This window comes from Carassius auratus, unplaced genomic scaffold (assembly GCF_003368295.1).
Source record: "Carassius auratus strain Wakin unplaced genomic scaffold, ASM336829v1 scaf_tig00019337, whole genome shotgun sequence".
NCBI lineage: Eukaryota > Metazoa > Chordata > Actinopteri > Cypriniformes > Cyprinidae > Carassius > Carassius auratus.
In genome coordinates this window covers 166,829-182,218 of record NW_020524949.1, presented here as the reverse complement: position 1 = coordinate 182,218, position 15,390 = coordinate 166,829, and the positions used below count along the sequence as shown (strand labels likewise).

At 39.3% G+C, this 15,390-nt stretch overlaps 1 protein-coding gene across 2 annotated transcripts; it reads left to right on the top strand.

The window, feature by feature from the left end:
- Positions 1 to 2,243: 2,243 nt before the first annotated feature.
- On the top strand, positions 2,244 to 14,644 carry LOC113076228 (tripartite motif-containing protein 16-like protein). Of its 2 annotated transcripts, XM_026248887.1 has the most exons (9): positions 2,244 to 2,474; positions 2,722 to 3,017; positions 4,381 to 4,443; positions 4,585 to 4,619; positions 6,552 to 6,647; positions 6,740 to 6,973; positions 12,621 to 12,780; positions 12,932 to 12,979; positions 13,708 to 14,644. In XM_026248887.1, the coding sequence occupies exons 2-9, from the start codon at positions 2,762 to 2,764 to the stop codon at positions 14,229 to 14,231; spliced, it is 1,416 nt and encodes a 471-aa protein (XP_026104672.1). In that variant the 5' UTR covers positions 2,244 to 2,474; positions 2,722 to 2,761; the 3' UTR covers positions 14,232 to 14,644. The 2 variants fall into 2 exon arrangements, with proteins under 2 accessions (XP_026104672.1, XP_026104671.1); XM_026248886.1 differs by having other exon boundaries at positions 2,244 to 3,017.
- Positions 14,645 to 15,390: the final 746 nt, after the last annotated feature.

Here is a 15,390-nt window from a genome sequence, read left to right as displayed (position 1 = left end):
AAGTAGAGAGATCATTAGTCTTTAGAGTAAGCATGCAGGTTAGACCTTGTTGCAAATGAGACCGGACGCTGACTGGGTGCATGTGTGTGGTATTTATAGTGAACTGGTGATTGCAGGTGGATGAGGAGCAGGTGGGAGTTATTAGTACTCAGGTGAGGGAGTGTGCTGTGATTGGTTGGTGATGGAACCTGCCGTGTCTGTTACAGTACCCCCTCCCCCCGGCCTGCTCCTGAGGGCCAAGGACCCCGACGACATGGTGGATTTCCTCTTCCTCGTGGAGCCGGTCTTTCGTGGTGATTGGCGTGGAAGGTGTCTAGTAGGTTTGGATCCAGGATGTCATTGCGTGGGACCCATGAGCGTTCCTCTGGACCATATCCTTCCCAGTCCACTAGGTACTCAAGTTGTCCACCATGCCGCCAGGAGTCCAGGATGTCATGAACGTCGTAGGCAGCTCCGTCATCAAGGATGAGAGGAAGGGGGGCTTCGGCTACGCCAGGCTCTGTGGAGGGAGAAACAGAAGGATGGTAAGGTTTGAGGAGTGAGACATGGAAAGTGGGGTGATATCCGGTACTCAGGTGGCAGGTGGAGTTTGAAAGTGACCGGATTGACCTGCTCTGTGATGGTGAATGGGCCAATGAATCTGGGACTTAGCTTGCGGCATGGTAGGCGCAGGCGGATTCACCTGACCATGGGTATAGCGGTGGTTGGTAGCCGAGCACGCACTGAAATGGAGTGAGTCCAGTGGTAGGTTGTCGTAGGGAGTTCTGTGCGTACTCGGCCCACCCTAGGAACTGGTTCCTGTACTCTTGAAGATGGCGCAGTCTTTACATCTGTGCACGTACCTTCTGATGTCCGATGCCATATTGGGCCACCAGAAGCATTCCCTTAGCAGCGAGAGGGTTTCATTGACCCCCGGGTGACCAGTGCCAAGAGAGGTATGTGCAGAGTGGATAAGTGGAGTGCGCCGTGTCCTGGGGATATATTGCCGTCCTGGTGGGCAACCCGGCGGAGTGTTGGTGGAGGGATTGGAGGATGGAAGGTTCTTGGTTGACCATGTAATAGGACTGAGGAAGAAAGTATAGTTTCAGATTCTTCCAGGCTTTCCTCAGGGGTGTGACACCGGGACAGGGTGTCAGCCTTGATGGTGGTGGAGGCATCGACTTCGACGACGAAGGGTCGATTGGGGTCAGGATGTACCAGGAGTGGAGCGGTAGTGACAGCCTCTTTGAGAGAGTTGAAGGCCTCCGTGGCGGCAGGGGTCCAGAACAGAGACTTGGGCTTATTAAGGAGGAGACTTTCCTTTCTGCTTCAGTTTACTAATGTACAGGTGCTGGTCATATAATTAGAATATCATCAAAAAGTTGATTAATTTCACAAATTCTGTTCAAAAAGTGAAACGCGTATATTATATTCATTCATCGCACACATACTGATTTATTTCAAATGTTTATTTCTTTTAATTTTGATTATTATAATTGACAACTAAGGAAAATCCCAAATTCAGTATTTCAGAAAATTTGAATGTTACTTAAGACCAATACAAAGAAAGGATTTTTAGAAATATTGGCCAACTGAAAAGTATGAACATGAAAAGTATGAGCATATACAGCACTCAGTACTTAGTTGTGGCTCTTTTGTCTGAAGTACTGCAGCAATGCGGCGTGGCATGGATTCAATCAGTCTGTGGCACTGCTCTGGTGTTGTGAGAGCCCAGGTTGCTCTGATAGTGGCCTTCAGCTCTTCAGCATATTTGGCATCTTCCTCTTCACAATACACCATAGATTGTCTATGGGGTTAAGGTCAGGCGAGTTTGCTGGCCAATTAAGAACAGGGATACCATGGTCCTTAAACCAGGTACTGGAAGTTTTGGCACTGTGTGCAGGTGCAGAGTCCTGTTGGAAAATGAAATCAAACCATCACTTGGACCTCAAGCAACATGGATTGTGTGCCTCTCCTCTCTTCCTTCAGAGTCTGGGACCCTGACTTCCAAAGGAAATGCTAAATTTACTTTCATCAGAGAACATAACTTTGGACCACTCAGCAGCAGTCCAGTCCTTTTTTAAGTGTGGCATCAGGTGTGATATTTGAAACATTTAAAATATATCAGTCTGTGTGTAATGAATGAATATTATATACAAGTTCCACTTTTTGAATGGAATTTGTGAAATCAACTTTTTGATGATATTCTAATTATATGACCAGCACCTGTAGTTTTTGTCTTTCCATCTGTTGTTGTTATCTCTGCATCAGTACTGAATTTTACTCTACCTGTTATTTCTCAATCTATCACAATCAATCTACTGCATATATCAGATAAGATGTAGGTGTGTAAGATGACAAACCCCAGAGCTTCTCTCCCGTCTCTTGAAAAACCAGCTTTACTGGTTTTCCCGGAGAAGAGTTTTCAGAGCTTTTTCTCAAGATCCCAGATCACAGGTGGAATGAGAAGCCTTCAAACGTTCTCATTTACCACGGTAAGTTATTAAATACAGACCTATCTATATCTTAAGTTTCAATTGATTCTAGACTTTCACAATATCACAATAGTTTATTTTAATAATTATTGATTTATTACACTATAACACTTAAAAAACTTTTAATCTAGGGGTGCCTAACATTGATCCTGGAGAATGTTGATTCAACCTTGAAAATTCACCTGACTATAGAGATGAAGTAAAACTCAGATAAAAAAAATGAGATAACTTTCTGTATCTTCAGCAGTTTTTCTACTTGTCCTGCCGGAGTGGATCAGTGAAGGGTGATGGCGTCTGTTTCAGAGCAGCTTCTGGCCGCTCTGGATGATCTAGAGGTAGATGAACTGAAGAGGTTTAAATGGCACTTTAAGAATTATAAGGGCTTTTCAGTTGCTCATCTGGAGAAGGCAGACGCTCATGACACAGTGGATCTGATGATGAAGCGTTTTGGACCAGAAGAAGCTGTGAAGATCACGGTGGAAATCCTGAGGAAGATGAACCAGAACCATGTGGCCGAAGAGTTAGAGGACAAACACAAGAAAGGTAACACGTTAAAGTTAAAATCAAAAAAAAAAAAAGATTAATCATGGGCCATCAAACAAACAAACAACAAAATAAAACAAATATAACAATAATATTCACAATGCAAATCTGTTTGATAAACAAAGTAAAGGTGGACAAACCAAGAATCATTTGCATAGGACAAATAATCTCCTTGTGCCTTATGGCTGACTACAAATGGCCCAAAACATTGTTTCCTTCACCAATGACATTCACACTGAACTGAACTGGATCAACTGACTTAACAGCATTGGTGGCTTTGTGAATCTGCTAAATGTTGTCTAGTGACATCTTGCGCTTTATGCAATACATGTCATGTCATGTGTAGACAGACAAAATAGTAGAGGCTAGAGAGAATTTCATGAATGTAAAAAAGTTCAATACATTGTTAAGCAGATCCACAAAGATAAGGAGTGATTAATCTGTAAGGCAGCTCTACCATTGTTTTACATTGAAGAAACTCCACACCTTACAAATAACTGACCAGAGGGGAACCATCAGGGCCCTCACATTCTAGTCGACCAATCATATCATCCATTTAAATGGGTTTGCCTTGTTTCGCCCACTGTGGGGATACCTATTGAAAAAAATTATGCAGATTAACCAACTAGCTATTATTCATTTTATGATAGCTACAAAGTGGTCAAAGCAGCCAGTTATTCACACCTGCTGCAGGTACCTACAACAGCACACCTATTGGCTTGGATACATATATATATACAGTACAGACCAAAAGTTTGGACACACCTTCCAATTCAAAGAGTTTTCTTTATTTTCATGACTATGAAAATTGTAGATTCACACTGAAGGCATCAAAACTATGAATTAACACATGTGGAATTATATACATAACAAAAAAGTGTGAAACAACTGAATATGTCATATTGTAGGTTCTTCAAAGTAGCCCCTTTTGCTTTGATTACTGCTTTGCACACTCTTGGCATTCTCTTGATGAGCTTCAAGCGTTAGTCACCTGAAATGGTCTTCCAACAGTCTTGAAGGATTTCCCCGAGAGATGCTTAGCACTTGTTGGCCCTTTTGCCTTCTGTCTGCGGTCCAGCTCACCCCTAAACCATCTGGATTGGGTTCAGGTCCGGTGACTGTGGAGGCCAGGTCATCTGGAGCAGCACCCCATCACTCTCCTTCTTGCTCAAATAGCCCTTGATGCCTTCAGTGTGACTCTACAATTTTCATAAAATAAAGAAAACTCTTTAAACTTTTGGTCTGTACTGTATATTCACACATACATATTTCGGCTCAAACTTTCCTCTTTGCTGATGTACAGTATTTGTGTAGTATAATCTTATTGTATATTCACTCTGCTCTGTTTTTCTCTCTCACACAGCTCAGGATGAGAGCAGTATTAAGGATCCTGCCCCTGCTGGAGCCGAATCAGAACCGATTGGGGGTATATATTGGTTACTGTCAGCTAATGTATACATACGCCAAATCACATGTGGCTATACACCAGTAACATAAAAAACATCATGGTTATTGTGTCATGATCTATATCTTCAAATTATATTTGTGTGTGTGTGTTTAATAATAGACAAGAAAACCATAGAAGATTGGGAAGACATGAGGGTGAGTAAATGATGACAGAATTTCAAACTTTTAAATGAACAATCCCTTTTAAACTAGCCCCTTATAAAATAGTAATAATAATAATAATAATAAATATAGCTGCAAGCAGCAATTACGGGGCTAAGCACTCCACCAGCAAATTGAGGAGCTAAGCATGGAATTGAGCATCATACCAAATGCAACAATGAGCAATTACAGCAATTTTAGGATGATTATAATTGTAATGGCTGAAAAATCATAAATACAACCACTAGTAATATGATTAAATGACTTATCACTTTTGACCAACAGGTGGCACTGTAATCAAATCATTTTGTCATGTTCTGTGTGAGATGACAATAGCACAAAAAAGTTTTGTGTCAATATGCCAAAGCATTGCAGAGATACAGACTGAAGTGTCATTTTGACATGATGCCTCAAATTCGTTGCGTTGCTATGCAAAAACAGTTTTGTCTATCAACACAAAATTTAGTTCAATAATGTAGGTTTTCAACATAAATCAAAATGGCAGACAGGAAGTTCAGCTTACTGTGGCATATTTTGCATTTATGCTTTCGGCATAAGCCACAGAATATTTTGAGACCAATTTCATTGCAAAAGGCTAATTCAATCAAAAGTTATTAGCATTTTTATGAATGTCATTATTAATGAACGGTTTGTTACTCTTGACCAATAGGTGTTGCTGTTACCAAATTGATGTGGCATGGTCAATGTGAGGTGTCCATGGCACATATAAAGTTTGGTGAAAATATGTCAAAGCTTTGCAGAAATACAGCCTCAGATGCATTTTTGGCATCTTTCCAGCAAATTTGTTGACACACTAAATGAGAACCATTTTGTATATTGACACAAAATCCATAACTTTTGACCATTGGGGTCTGAAGATGATCCACGTCAAATTTGGTGAAAATTGGACTAACGGTCTAGGAGGAGTTCAAAAAAGTAGGTTTTCAACATTAATCAAAATGGCGAACAGGAAGCATGGCCAATTTTGGCATAATTGGTATCGATGTTCTCGGCATGACCCAACGAATTTAGGTAGACCATTTTCATTTCAATAGTCTGCATTCTTTAGATATTTTATTATAACTTACATTATAAAGCCACCAAACTTTTTGAGTACCTTTAGGACACGAAGCCAAAGATTTTTGTAATTATTTTCGTAACGATATGATAATGCGTTAAAAAAATACAGCAAAATGGCTGACAGGAGAAAATTGGATATCATTCGACTCTACCAAATCTAAAGAGGCCAGTTTTGTGATTTTTGTCTAAACCATTCAGAAGTTATTAGCAAAAATATGCATTTTAAATATCTCCTGACCACTAGGTGGCGCTGTGTCAAAACACAGCAGTTAGTCTCAGGTCATAGTTATTATAACACAAACCAAGTTTGGTCTCAATACGCCAAACCATTGCTGAGATATAGCCTCACATGCATTTTTACTGCTTATTGGGCAGGACCAGTGATGATGAACTAACATCTGACCACTGACAGTTATACTACAACACAAATGGATCCACTCCATGCTGTCCAGTGGGTTGCGCAGCTGTGACATACATATTTTAGTAGTAGCTAAATAAATCAGGCGATGCGCCAAAGAGGTAGGTTTAGGGGTAAATTAGGTATAGATGCTGACACAAATTTCTCTGGCATACCTTGGTAGCCAAACCTGTGCTTACACAGAAGAAAGTCCTGTCTGCATGGCACTGTTCAGTATGGTTTTTGGAATTTCTTAACATTCTGTTTAATGGTTGTTTAATGGTTGTTTAATGGTTGTTTAATGTCTATACCTGAACCTAAAAAGAATAAAATCAGCCTGAATAAATTTTTTTGTTTCTGTGGTGTAAAAAAAAAAGCACTATTAACATTTTTTTCTGCTTTCAATGTTAAATCAAATAGTGAATAAACTTGACTGGTTTATCTTCCAGCTCGATTTGAAGATAACTCAGAGGATGTTCCGGCAGAAAATCCAGCAGAGACAGAAAGATCTTCAGCAGCTGGAAGAGGCTGTGAAATCTTATGAGGTGAGTTTTTGAGGAGTTTCCGTTAAGACTCTCCTCCAGAGCTGGAGCTCTTTCAGTCCCACTGAAAATGTGTGATTGTGATTTATTTTCAGTACTCTGCAAGAGCAGCAGTGGAGGAAAGTGAGAAGATGTTTAAAGAGCTCATCCGCACCATTGAGAAAAGCTGCTATGAAGTGTCACAGCGATTCAGAGATCAGGAAAAGACTGCAGTGAGTCGAGCTAGAGAAGGACTGGAGCAACTGGAGCAGGAGATCAGTGATCTGAGGAGGAGAGATGCTGAGCTGGAGCAGCTTTCACACACACATGATCACATCCAGTTCCTGAAGGTAACAAAGATCTAGTGGATTTAAGCTAGATCCTGCTATGACAGGAGACTAAGGAGCACTTATAAATGGACTTCAACTCTGGACTGCACATTTTGTATTTTTCTTGTCTGAAACACCTATGTATGGCCTTAGTGCCTCGGTTTATGAGCTCCCCTGACCCGAATCAGGTTCTGTTTCAATACTTCACTCGCACTGCTTTGAAGACGCTTATGGGGAAAAAACTCCTTTTTTCTCCTGAAGCCTTATTCAATCACGCAGTGAAACTGCACAGCCATTGGTTCGTGCAGTGTTATTAAAACAAACCAATGACTAGGCAGCGGTGCTGCACGAACCTATGGCAGCGAAGCCCGCCAAAATGGGTGGGGGATCTGGCTATATATTGGCTGCTTCGACTGGAATTCAGATTTCTCCTTCAGCGACGACGTCACATCGCTTCACTGATCTCCGCTGAACTGCTCGCCGTTGACACGCCTCGCACTGGAACGCGACTGCCGGTCCCCGCTTCCCTGCGGCCATCCGGCGAGAGAGATTGAAAGAGCAAATTTCTCTAGAAAAGCCTTTTCTGCGGCATTGTTTCAAATGCCACTCTGCATGCTGATGACAGGCACAGTGAGTGTGTTGCGTGCTTGGGGAATTCCTGTTCTCATTGCAAGAACATGAATATCACCTCTCTGCGCTCGTGAATTGCTTTCTTTTCAGAGAGCAATATCGCTCCTCGCGCCCTCCCGTTTTCTTCCTCCCGCGAGCCGGCAAGGAAGAAAAGGCGGGGCAGAGGATTAAAGCAACAGGATGAAAGCGAGCTCACGCCGGCTTTTCCGCCCAGAGGGGGTTTCCCAGTCCTCTTTATACAGCCAGACCAATGTCCCTCTGCTGCCACAAGTGATCTGGTCCTGATCCACATCTCTGCCCACCCACGGCTATTGGATGGAAAGCCAAGGCCAACCATCTCTCCAAACCCTGCCGTATGACGTCGGCGCTCGCCGGGCGTGCTTATTCATCAGCAGGTCAAGCAGCCGCGGCGCTCCACTCCATGGGAGTGCTACAAGTTTACAGTCCAAACTTCTCGCCGTCACCACTGATGAGTCTGGCCCGGATGTCGCCATGCTTAGAGAGCTGAGAAGTGCAATGGAGACACAGTATGTTATAAAAAATGTTCTTTACTGCCAAAAAGTGTGCAGTAAAGAAAAAGACACATGCACCACTTTTCAGATTAGAAATAGAAAATTTTAAGACCTGAAAAAAGCTAGTTGTGGAGCTGATTTAAGCTCATTCTATTATTTATTATTGTGTTTTTTTTTTATATATTAATTTACACAAATTACCTCAGACCTATTGGCTGCTGATAGTAGTATTAAGACCATAGAGTATTTAAGACAAAGAACATTGTGTAGTGATTTATTTAAAAATTTTCTTAACATAATAAAAGGACTTTATTAAAAATCATGACGTAGGTTTATATATTCAAATGCAGAGCGCAATGCTAGGGTTCAAAAGTGTACCCTGCCAAAAATAAATACATAAACGAACAAATAAATAAATATAAAATAGCTATTGTTTTCTTTGTAAATAAGCTGCAATCTCATTTCACAATTCCAATTTCAATACCACAATAAACACTAAATACTAAATTCAAACATTACTGAAGACAAGTGAACAGTCAGTAATAAATATATATATATATATATATATATGTATATATAATGTATTATTAATATTAAAAATATTTTCTCAACTAACCTGCTATGGTCTTTAAAATGCTTTCTTGAGGTTAATGTAATGTTCTGTTACATAATTGTTCTCCTGCTGTTTTATTGACTGATTGATCGATATTAATTATGAGGCATATATACGATAGATTGGTTTACTTAAACTGAGGCGCTAAAGCAATCTGTCACGTCTCATTTAGTGCCAAAACGGTATTTTGTCTGAATTTCGTAATAAAATGGACAGAACCTGAGAGCTGAGAGTTTCATGCTTTCAATGCTGGTGTTAAAGCTGTTATCTCTCTGAAATGATCCGCGGCTGATGATCTCCAGACGTGGAGAAACACAGTCCTTGTTCATAACCACTCCTCTAGCCCCAGCTGGCCCGCTTTGGCCCAGGGTTTTCATCGGGCCTAACACCCGGGACTGGGGCCAGTGCTGTGATTGACACCTCATAGGAGGGCCATTTTATCATTCAAGCACAACAAAAAAGTGACATTTTTTTAAACATTCTTTTTTAATTTACTTCAAATGACACTGCTTAAATATTTTCATCAAACTTAACAAAACATTTACACAGAGGTGTCTCTATCATTATTATAACAGTATATATATATATTTGAACAAGTTTGCCCTGATGGAGGTCACAGTTGAAACTCTGAGTACAGCTTCAAGATGGGCATCACTAAGCCTGGACCTGTACTTGCATTTATTGAAGTTCATAGTTGAGAAAAGTTTCTCACACAGATATGTGCTTCCAAAAAGGCACAATACCCGAATGAACACTTTGGACAGCTCTAGGAAGCATGGAGGTAATTCTCTTAAAAACTGTCCAGTCTTGTCTGCTTGTCCCTGTGCCTCTCTGAATTTAGTTTTTAGCTCACTGTTGCACTGCAAGTCAATAAGTTCCATTTGCAAAAGATTTGGAACACTCTCCACATCAGCTGAGAAGGGGTCTGCAAACAGCTGGAAAGTGTCACGATGTGCTTTGAAGTCAGCAAAACGTTGATCAAATTCCTGCAGTAGGTTTTCAATAGCAGAGGCATATTTATCACCACTGAATGCTGTGCCCTCCTCCACAAGAGATCTGGATGTTGGGAAATGACTGAGGTTTTTTGCAGGAAACTGAGTTTTCCACAATCTTAGTTTTGTGGAGAAGGCTTTCACAATGCTGTGATGAGCTGACCTAGGCCCTGGAGCTTCAGGTTATGTCAAGTATGTCAAGTAAGAATGCAAGGTCCATGACCCATTTAGGATCATCAAATTCAGCCATCTTTCATGAATCTCTTCACCTCTGATCTTAACTCAAAGAATCTCTTCAGGACATTCCTCCTGCTGAGCAGCGGACCTCAGTAAACTAAAGTACATCACCATATGTTGACTCAATTTCTTCACACAGCTGCTGAAATATATCTTTGGCTGTGGTACGGCGTGCATTGGACACAAACTCAGCAACTCTTCTGTCACTTCAAATCGGTCATTAATACCCCGGATGAAAATTTCTTACTGAGCCGTGTCGGTTATGTCTGTGCTTTTCGTCAAGTGCCACAGAGTATGCAGTGAAAAGATTTGCTGAGTAAATTATCATAAATCTCACTCAGTAACTTGCTGATCTGCTCTGCCACTGTGATGAACATGTTTTTCTTTTCTGGACAAAGAATGTCAGCGTGCAATCCTTTATAAACTGCCCCTCTGTGAATGGCTTTCCCACTTTAATGATCAGCTCACTCACCACGTAACTTGCCTCACCTGCAGCATCAGCATCAGCATCCGTCTGAGGTCTGTGCTGAAGGCTCGTCTCATTGAGGGCTATGTTGTGGTATTCCTGGGTGCAGATCTACCAGTCTGGATACGGGTCAGATCCAAGTGACTATGGTATACTTGGGTTAAGCAGCAACAAACAGGCCAATATATTAGTCTATATAGTCTTCTGATGATGTAACATGTACATCGGTTGTTCTGGTTTACCTAATTGATGCAGCCTAAAAATCCTTTATTGTATTTGGATATTAGAAGTGTATTAGTATGTTATGTGTAAGCCAGGTTAAAGAGATGGGTCTTTAATCTAGATTTAAACTGCAAGAGTGTGCAGGGCTAGGGAGTAACGAAATACATGTAACGGCGTTACGTATTTAAAATATAAAATATGAGTTACTGTATTTCGTTATAATTACATTTTAAATAAGGGGTAATCAGATTACAGTTACATACAGTTACAGTATTTTATTTTACCATTTTGTGATTACTTTTTATTTTGATGTAATTTATTAATTTAATATTTAAGTAAACAGTTTGGGGATTTCAACCAATACTGCGACTGACTCTCCGTTGAAACAAAAAACCCTGCATGCAGCAGCTGTTCATTTAAGCAGCTCCTAGTGAGCGATACATGCTCATCACGACACAAACATTCTTCTAGAACTCACAGTCTGCATTCAGTTAACAGATCCATACGAATCATGCATGAAATAGAAGTTTATAAAGTCAAACGGTAGCTTTATGTGCTTTACAGATGAACTTGAAGTCTTTATTTATTCGAGATGTTCAATAATAGATCATCTTTGACTCAGTAATGCAAGTTCATGATCCGATTCGCGAACAGATGATTCTTTTCAGTCAGTCTTTTCAAATTATAATTTATTTTCTTTAACGAAATCTGCGTGGAAACCACTGGTTCCCAAACTGGATAGATCTGAGGTGCAGGGCTCCGACGTTCCGGGACTATTGTGTTTTCCAGTCAGCTCCAAAATATATCATAGCCTTGCCCGATGGGCTATCGTGAATAGTGATGTAAAATTCCTACCTTGATTTGCGTGGTTTTTTTTGGATAGTAATTCAATGGTTTTTGCTGATCATGCAGATTTGTCCAGAGAAAAGTTCAGTAAATGTCTTTTTTTTTTTTATTCCGGGTTAGTTAAATTCATTTTGGGCTACCAAAACCTGAAGAATGCCTGCCCGAAGGTCTACCAGGGATTTTGAAATCGCAACCCCTCAGGTGTGTTTCCCAAAAGCATTGTTAATAACGACATTGCTTGTGGCCATGGGAAATGAGCTCTGTCAATTTTGACTAAGCAATTCTTTTGCACTTAAAGTTTGGTCCATTCATTAAACAAATCTATTGTATAACTAGAACAACTGTGCCAGTTGTTTTGGCTACTTTTATTGTGTGTTTGGTGTGTCTGGATTCATTTTGAAGCTTGGAATGCAGCAAGAAACAGCACAGAATCCCATTCATTGTATTCTAATTGAATTTATATTGATTGGAAGATTTAAATGACATAACATTATTTTGTTGTTCATAGAAATCCTATGGAAAATTGATGTTCTTAAAAATAAAATGCAAAAAAAAAAAAAACACAAATCTTATGGCTGGTGAATGTTGGAAAAAATAAAATCAAGACATCAAGTTAATATGTTCCTTTGTATTACAAAGCTTAAGTATTTCAAAGTATTCTAAAGTATTTAGATTAAGTTACTTAACCTGAGTAATCTAATGAAATACATTACTGTATTTTGTAATCTGTAGTGGAATACATTTTAAAAGTAACCTTCCCAGCCCTGAGAGTGTGTTTGCCTCCCGAACAATGTTTAATTAGGTTATTCCAGAGTTATATATAGTAGGTGCTATATAGGAAAAGGTGCGCGCCCGCAGTTGATTTTGATATTGCGGTATGTAGATTTTGAGATCATAATGGATGTGAAGGGCTGAAATGCAACAGAAGTTCACTGAGATACTGGGAAGCTAAACAACTCAGATCTTTATAGATAATCAGCAGAAATAACATTTACACAATGCTTAAAAGGGACCCAGAGCAGAGTTGAAGCTCATATATTGCACCTCATATTTACGTAGTTTTGTGCATGGCCTTGAATGTCATTCATGTTTTTACTATTTTTCATTATTCAGTTTTGAGGTGATGGAATTTGATTTCTGTTCTCTGTAGAGTTTCCAGTCTCTCTCAGCACCTCCTGAATCTACAGATGTACCCAAAATTCCCTTTGGTTCCTTCTTCTCTTTTGATGGCCTGAAAGAAACTATCCGTCAGCTGACAGACAAACTGAATGATGTCTGCAAAGAGGAGATCTTGAACATCTCAGACAGAGGTAAAGTCCTCAGACAGAGGTTAAAATTAATCTGCTCTCAGAAATGAGTCTTCCATCATCTGATATCTTGGAGAACATCATATTAGAAATGTGTCATGAATGGATACAAAATCATGAGAATCACACTGTTCTTGTCTGTTGATCTCCACAGTCACATACAACAGCATTGCTTCTAAGACCAGGAATGACCTCCTTCAATGTAAGTCACTAAAGCTGCGTTCACACCATCAGTGACTTGTCGCTCAATGTTCCTATCCCACTAATGCTATTGGTAAAGTGCTCATGTGGACATATCTTCAGCAAATGTGATCACATGATATATTGCTGATAAAACTAGCATTCTAATTTAAATAGGAATTGGTTTTCTTGTTACATCAGTTGTGCTGTTGGAGAGTGTTATAAACTATGGATCACTGAATCATTGACCAGATGAATGATCTAACAATGCATAATTTAAACTCACGCTGCCAAATATGTCCAAAATGTAATTTTAAATTTGACTCTTGTCTTTAATAGTAAACATTATACAGGGAAAACTGTTTTAATATGAACTGCATCAGTCCTAAAATGCTTTTAAAAAAATCATCAGTGTATGAATCATAAACACTCAGATTGTATAAAGTGTCTTTTACGTGCATATTTAATTCATAAATCAGAGTGTCTACACTTGAGCTCCACTTGTTGTTACTCCTTTTGCCAGTGGTCATTGTCGCTCATGTCACTGGTCGTCCCCAGCTCTCCACTTTTAATGAACAGAATTATGCTGTTTGTCACTGGTGGAATGAACAGGGCTTAATGTATGTAATGATGTAAATGATGATTTACACAGGATATCTGGTAAGATGCACTGAACATGAAGAGTGCGGCTAAATGAAAAGATCAAACGGATTCATTTTTCCAGATTCTGATGTGTTTTATCTCCATTAGATCACCATCAGTTCACTCTGGATCCAAACACAGCGCATCTTTGCATCCAACTCTCTGAGAGAAACAGAGTGATGGCTTACAATGGCAATATCGTGCCATTACCAGATCATCCAGAGAGATTTGGTGTGAATAATCAAGTGTTGTGTAGAGAGAGTGTGTCTGAACGCTGTTACTGGGAGCTGGAGTGGAGTGGAAATACTGTGTATATAGCAGTGTCATATAAGAACATCAGCAGGAAGGGAGGTGATGAGTGTTGGTTTGGACATAATAATAAGTCCTGGACTTTGTACTGCACGCCCACTCAAAATTTCTTTATGCACAATAGCAAATCTATGCTTCTCCCTGTTGAGCCCATTAGCAGCCCTAGAATAGGAGTGTTTGTGGATCACAGTGCAGGAACTCTGTCCTTCTACAGCGTCTCCAAAAACACAATGAGTCTCATCCACACAGAACAGACCACATTCACTCAGCCGCTCTATCCTGGGTTTAGTGTTGATTATGGATCATCAGTGAAACTGTGTTGATAAATTAGAATAGATTAATCAGAGATTCTACCCCTAATGATTTGAGCTCAGTGTTGGGGAGTAACTAGTTACAAAATAAATGTACTCTGTAATCTGTTGCAGTTACTGAGAGAAAAAGCTTCAGAAGTTTAAAACACAGAATAGGACACATGCATATTTGATAAATATTTTCTTTTCTTTTGGGGTTTGTGCATTGGCTTTATTTGTACATGAACTTTTTTTTCTCAAGGAACTGTTAGATGCCAGAGTTTCCTGTCATCACTATGCAAAGATTTGATTTCAATAACAGTGTATATACATCAATGTATATCTTATGATTTTAAATCAGTATTTAACCACAAAACGATCTCAAAGTAAAAACAGCTAATGCTATAGTCTCAAACTGATTTTGCAGTGGCTGTGCTTAAAAAAAATTAATCTTAATTTAAGTGAAGGATTCTGAAAATCGAACGGTAATCAGTGTTGAGTGGTAGGGATTGCTGTAGGGTTTACCCTGTCAGCTTTAAATGTTTGAAAATGATTAAGTTTGGAAAATTTAATTTTAATTGTTAATTTTAAATAGTAAAGGAAGCAAGCGTAATCACTTATATTACTTCAATTAAGTAATTGAAATATTTAAACTGCTAATTACATTTTAAATAGGTTAACTTTAATATGTAACCTATTACATTTCCAAAGTAGCCTTCCCAACACTGACTGAGCTACATGATAATCAGTAACAGTGATATTATAGTCTCTTCTTTTCTCTTAATGACATTAATCCTGCAGATGAACTTAATATGTGATGAATAAATGTGTTAGAAATTCTTATACAGACAGTAAGATCAGTGTGTGTGAATCGTGCCGAACGGCAATGTGTATCTTTGATTTTCTCAAATTTTGTTTGTGTTGATAATGAGGGGAATCAGAACTGATGTTCCACCTCATTTGCATTATATCCTTTACATAAGTGATTAGTGAGTATTTATCCTTTAATGAATGATTGAATAAAGTGTATACGATTGTGCCTTGTTTGATTTAATAAAATTGTATCTTGAATCTTATTTTTCAGCAGTACTAAGTTTATTTTTACACACCCACACACAAAATGCTGTCAGCTGACTATTGCAGTGTAGGTCACAGAATCTATGCAGGTCTTTCTTTAATATTATCTTAGCGG